This window comes from Crocuta crocuta, unplaced genomic scaffold, assembly GCF_008692635.1.
Source record: "Crocuta crocuta isolate KB4526 unplaced genomic scaffold, BGI_CrCroc_1.0 scaffold141, whole genome shotgun sequence".
Lineage (NCBI taxonomy): Eukaryota > Metazoa > Chordata > Mammalia > Carnivora > Hyaenidae > Crocuta > Crocuta crocuta.
Genome location: NW_027527951.1, coordinates 2,242,297 through 2,248,827, shown reverse-complemented (window position 1 = coordinate 2,248,827; position 6,531 = coordinate 2,242,297). Strand labels below are relative to the sequence as shown.

General features: G+C 44.4%; 1 protein-coding gene across 1 annotated transcript in view; it reads right to left on the bottom strand.

The window, feature by feature from the left end:
* The window catches only part of JPH1 (junctophilin 1), an 86,226-nt gene extending 79,986 nt beyond the window's left edge, over window positions 1-6,240 (bottom strand). Inside the window, 3 exon segments of the mRNA XM_077752466.1 lie at window positions 1-3; window positions 6-125; window positions 5,862-6,240. The exon segment at window positions 1-3 is cut by the window's left edge and continues 640 nt beyond it. Coding sequence (XP_077608592.1) covers window positions 1-3; window positions 6-125; window positions 5,862-6,240 — 502 coding nt within the window.
* Between the last annotated feature and the right edge of the window lie 291 nt (window positions 6,241-6,531).

The window sequence follows — 6,531 nt, the reverse complement described above, 5'->3', positions numbered from 1 at the left end:
CCTGCGCAGCGAGGCCATGGAGGTGCGCAGCGGCGAGCGGATCACCGTGGCCATGCCGTACGGCACGCTCTGGCGCACGCCGTAGCCGTGCCGCATGCCGCCGGCCCACTGGCCCTGGTAAGTACCTTCGGGAGAGACGGCGAGAAAGCACAGCGTGAGTCGGAGGCGGGAGGGGGCGACCTCGCCTGCCAGCCCCTGGGTGCGCCCAGGAGAGCCTGGTGCCCAGAGCAGGCAGGCTCGTGGTCAAACCCCAGCCCCCCAGCCCCTGGGTGCGCCCAGGAGAGCCTGGTGCCCAGAGCAGGCAGGCTCGTGGTCAAACCCCAGCCCCCCAGCCCCTGGGTGCGCCCAGGAGAGCCTGGTGCCCAGAGCAGGCAGGCTCGTGGTCAAACCCCAGCCCCCCAGCCCCTGGGTGCGCCCAGGAGAGCCTGGTGCCCAGAGCAGGCAGGCTCGTGGTCAAACCCCACACGTCTCCAGGTCAACCCTAAGCGATACTCTACGTTTCATCCACTTGCTTGTGAATTCGCGCCCTGTAATTCTGTGTCTATGGATTCAATGTAATTGTTTAGCTTTTTCCAAACGTTTGGTAGTTTTATGTTTCATTTAAAAACGAGTGTTTCAGATGAAACCACCGCTTTGTAATACAAAAATAGTGATCGTTAGAGAACTTTTCTCCTCTGAAGTTAACACATCAAACTCCTCATAGGAAGGTAGTGTCACAGAAGATGAAATGAGCTCTATTCGTGAATTTTAATTGTACTCATTGAGCAGAAAAGCTCTAAAAACTCTAGGTCTGTCACTAGAACATTCCAACAAGCTCAGAGACTTAATTAAAATGGTTAGTGGTCGCGACATGAGTCATCAAACACATTTTACTTTACATTTTTCTTTTATGTTCAGCATCTTTTTTTTAGGGCAGGAAAGCTGTTTAATATTTAGAATTATTACTTAGATTTGGGAGAAATGTTTGGAGCTAAGAGTGATTTGACGAATATGATACATACCCTGAATATGGTGAGACATTATGAAAAAATGGGCAATTGATTTTAACATTTTGTACTTCCACGTGAAATGGTCAAGATTTGCCCTGTACTCCTTGCCAGATTTGCTTTCTCCTGGTCATTCTCTTCATAGATTTCCCTAGTCACTGCCACTACGTAATGAACCACATCATGGACTAAAAGCACTCTGAGGGCAGGAGTTACCTCCTAAGCAAACACAAAACTTCCAGTCTCACGGCTTATGTGTCTTGTGGTCTGCAGATGTTGGTGACTTTATAGTAAGTAGCTATGGTGGCTCAAAAGAGTATACAATGTACCCCTAGAAAAACTGAACTAAGGCCAAAGTAAAACTTCCACTATTTAACAGTATGGAATTCATCTCAGAGCAAAGGGATGTTTGACAATGTCCCTAAAACTTTGTTGACTCCAGATCACTTTTTCAATGAATAGTATGCCTTTTTAGGAATAGCAGAATCTCTAAAGGATTTGTGTAAATTTTTAAGCAAGTTAGCAAAATAATGTAGTGCTGCTTTTAAAATAATCACATGAAAAACTGAATACTAAAATTAGGGAGCTTATGGGTGGCTCAGTCAGCCATAGGACTCTTGAATTTTGGCTCAGGTCATGATCTCACAGTTTGGGAGTTTGAGCCCTGCATTGGGCTCTGCCCTGGTGGTATTAAGCCTGCTTGGGAGTCTCTCTCTCTGCCCCTTACCTGCTCTCTCTCTCAAAATAAATATAAGTGAACTTGAAAAGAATTAGGAAACTTAGGGAAAAAAATTTTTTTCTTTTTATAGAATATAGAATTTTCTTTTCAAAATCAAGGCCATTTCCTTTAAAGGCACATTTTAAATTATGGTATCCCCCAGAAGTTACCTAGAAATTTTAAGATATAAGTACTTCTGTATGTTTCATAGTAACTCACAATACCATAGAAAATAAATCATTACAGTGATGCAATCATTTAATGTAATCAAATGTCGACCTCTGTCAGTTTCTGATTGTATAGATCTACCTTGAAGTCACTTTTCATTTTATATTGCCACACACAGATTTCCGCTGTGTGGCATATGTTTACTTTTTAACTACTGAGCAATAATGCTAATGGTTTTAGATCACTGTGTTAATACGTGATTATTTCATTGCATTTAAAAGTTAAAACTGTAATGGATCCAAAGCAAAAGTTTTGATTCATTTCAAGACTACCTTCTCTTTCTGTTTATTCTGATAGGTCTTTTTATAGGACATAAATCTAACAGCAGGGCAACAATGAAATTCTAGGAGGTCTGGTACGATGAATGTCCTATTCTAGGCAAATGTACAAGTTTTAACCTGACCTTTATGAACTTCTAAGAAGGTAGGTGGGCCATAGCTTTCTCAAAAGGATTGAACCCCAAAGGATAAGACAGTCGTATAGAACATTTCAGGTTAAGAAGGTTCCTGCTGAATATTAGCCATTTCCAAATACCACCACCTTAACACGGAAGGGAATTAAATTAGGAAATCTGAACTTTGACTTTTCCTTTGTCTATGCAGATAAAATACAAGTTCTAGCATAAAGGTTCTACAACTTGACTTACATGTTAAAACCTTTTTTAAAAAATATTTTGTGTAAACAAGGAATGCTATAATCACCTCCTACCTTTCTACATCATGACAATTTTGCAGGAATAGTTTCCAAAGGTGCTATTTGAGATCAATTAAGTTTCATACTTTTAAAATGCAACCATACCATCTTAGTAAATGTTTAACAGAGAGGGAGAATTAACAAGTAGCTTCCTTAAACTGGTATCTCCAAAAGTAAGACAAGTATTCAGAATTTCCAAATAAGTACTGCTTGAAAATCCAAGCAGTTTAAGGCAACAGCAGTAATTAGAAAGTTTAGGTCTCTGCTTAACTGTCAAGCAGGGAAGGGGAGGTGGTAACAGCATTGGCCACATTCCCATCCGATTTTCTTAAATCACAGTATATGGAAGGCTTCCTCCAAGGAATTGCTAAAAACCAATTTACAGTCAAACTGTTAGGAGTTCATTTGAAATTTAAAATAGGTTTAGTCAATGAACTTAGAAAAAAAAGGTTTCTATTTTTTTTTTTTATGAAGCAGGTAGGTATCAACTTCTCCCCACTGTCCAAATAAAGTTCTAATTAGCTCCTCTCCATTCCTCAAATAAAGATGCAGATTTCACAAGCATAAAAAGTATTTTTATGGGTTTTTAAAGTATGTTCTATGATTTTTCATCTGGGAACTGGTTTGCTAGCTATAGCCATTTTAACTACACAGTCTTGTAGTGGAAGGCTCCCAGTTCAGAAGGCGTTCCCGTCAAATGTAGACCGTGCTATGCCAAACCTACATTTATGGGCAGTGAATGGGTATATGCAAGCACGCATACAGTTAATAAAGCAATGCATCCTCCTAGATATTTCCCATAGTTTTATGGCTGGTGAAAACAATGAGGTACAGCAGATCAGAATTTATGCAAAAAATTCTGGGCACCTGTATGTGGATTTCATTATTATGGCACTTATTTTTAATTTTCAGGCAATTTCTATGCCAGCAACACTTCGCACACACATTACTGATAAAATAAGTCAAGTGGTACTTCCCACGTGAAGCTAATGCTTTCTTCATCTTCCAGTTTAATGTCCTCACAAAATACATGGAATCAGATTTTCCCGAAGTTTGACAGAGGGTGCCCAGGGATGGGCATGTGGTGGTGAAGAGGCAAAAATAAACTAATTCTTAAGTAAGAATGGGGAGGGTGAGATTTCCTAGTTTGGCCAAAAGTTCTGTATAAAATAAGTTATTGCAATATACTTCTACTTAGACCACCACTTTATGACTCGGGACTTTCTAATTAAACGGAGTGACATATGAAAGAAACCAGAAAATCAGCTAGTGCAGAGTAGACCCTGAAAGTGATTTTTAAAGGTTTTTTTTTCCTTCCTAATTGGTAGCATACTTGATTTTTTTTACACAAAAGGAAAACCACAGTCCTACGGTGATGCCAAATTCTAAGGGTTTCAAAAGTTTTTTAAGTCAGTTTAAAAACAGAAGACAGATTATTCATAAAGTCATCCCAGTCATTTGAGCTTCTAAAACACATAGAAGACCTCTGTTATGCTATATATATACTTTTTTTTATTGCTAAGTGTAATGAATACTCTAAACCAAGAGATTTTGTTTAATTAGTAACTTTAAAAGACTGATTTATTTTTAACCTTCCCAAACTGAAGAGAACTATCCTTGTCCTTCTTAAAAGGTTATAAAATAACAAGCATTATTTAAAAAATAAATTTTGCATTCTACTTTTGAGCATGGAATTTAGTTATATTGCAGACCTAGGGTCTCCAATAAAATCCCGTCACAAGCTAGCATATTTACAGGGCTGTCAACTAACGTACTATATGCCCATTCAGAGCATTTAAGGGCCGAATTAACTGTGGAGCGCAAGTCCCATATAACCCTTATAAAGATTTTGCCCCCTTTTAATCCATGAGAACCATATCCTTTATTTATACTGTAGGACCAAAAGATGTCCATTTTATCAAATCCTACCATTGCACGGTTTTGCATTTCAAATACAGCCCAAGTGTTCTGAGTAAGTGAAGTGTACAAATTGTATAAGCTTTTATGTAAGTAGTGACCTAACTGAAGTTGCAGTGGGCTGGAGAAACTTTTAATTGGATCCTTTTCATACCCTTCAGCTCTGAGCCGCGTAATTACAAAAGTTGACACTGCCTCCTAGAACCCTTTTCAATTAACTATGAGTGTGTTTATTATCAGAAAATGTATTTTGCCAAAGTATAACCCATTCGTCCTTCTCCGCTCATTACACAAGGAAATTCATCAGGTTTTGACACCTGTTTCAGTAATGGATACTTCTCGTAATTAAAAGAAAGGAAAAAGGAACTCTGCCTCTACACAATTTATTTTGCAAATATTGTAAAGTATTAAAATGAGGCAATTTGGGGCATAGCCAGCATGTTGAGGTCATACACCTTAGTGCAATTTAGTGATTCCATATTGTCACGCTCTGGAGTAAAGCGGCTGCTAACTTAATTGCAGGACTAGAGCTTTTAATATATTTCTTAAAACACCGGCTTCGTCGTTCCTTTCGAAGACACTTTCCTAGTAATTTGCCCAAAGTTCTCCAGGTCAACAATGACGACCAACCATTCTTTTGATTGAAAACCACTACTTTAAGGAACCGAATGAAAACTAGGAAGAAAAACCCACACCCTCTGAGCCCCACCTGCATCAGGTGGCCTCTCCACTTCCATAGCTAGGAGGTTTCCAAATGCCACTACGCCAAACAAGGCGCAGTTCCCCTACATCTTAGTTACGGGGTTCTGGCTTCTATCTTTAGGCTACGGGAGGACCAGGAGCGAAATACGACTCCACGTGAAACCAATCCGGGGAGCGGTCGGCACCGACCGCCAGGCTCCCGAGCCCAGGGCGTTTGCTCTAACTCCGCCGGAGTGGCGTTTTCAAACCCGGCCGGGAGAGGGAGGGATCAGGAACGTAATGTGACGGGCTCAAGTGACAGCGTCCTGTCTCCAGCCCAGCCCACCCGGGCGGCGCTCCCTCCTGGTGGCAGTGCAGCGCTGGCGCCGGCCAGGTAGATTCACGCCTCGCTCCCCCGGGTGTGGACACGCCGCCCGTTCCGAGAACCGGGTCGGACCAACCCCCCGCGCGCGAGTCGCGTCCCCACGCCGGCGCGGGAGGTGGGTGGGAGGCTTCCCCAGGTGTTTTGGCGGGTTTCCGGGCACGTGCGCCTCGAGTCCTCCCCGCTTCCCCGCAGCCGGGGCAAAGCCCAGCGCACCAGCTCGCGGCGCAGCCGGGCCGCCGGCGACGCTGCTCACCTCCGTCCCCGTAGGTCTCCACGCCGTACCCGTCCTGCAGCCCGTTACTCCAGGTACCCTCGTAGCGAGCGGGGGTGCACAGGCTCTGCCGGACCCCGTAGCGCCCCTTGAAACCATGTGACCACTCCCCCCGGTACATCCACTTGCCCTTCGTCTCCACCCCCAGCCCGTGCCGCTTGCCCTGCGCCCAGTAGCCCTGGTAGGTGTTGCCGCTGGGCCAGGTGTAGCCTCCAGCCACCTCGAAGCCGTGCGACCAGGAGCCCGAGTACTCGCCCTGGCCCTTGGGCCCCGTGCAGATGCCATGCCCGTGCGCCTTGCCCTCCTCCCAGCCGCCGCAGTAGGTGCCGCCATCGTCGAAGTCGAACCTTCCGCCCGTCATTCGGGGGGCAGCCCCGGCGCGCTCCCCGCGGGGGCACGGACGCGGGCAGAGCTGGGCACGGCAGGGTGTAGCTCGGGGATGGGGGCCCGGCGGGCGAGNGCTGGGCAGCCTCCTGTGTTTGTGTTTGGGGTTTATCAAAGTGGTTAAGCTCCTGTAAGTGCCACCACGTGTGCGTTGAGGGAAAACTCCTGTATGCGTGTTTGTCTGCATGGGGTTTGTAGTTGCATTTTTTCGGCATTCCAACTTGTGTACTGTTGCGTTTGTCATGCTCAGCTGTCATCGTGAATTAAC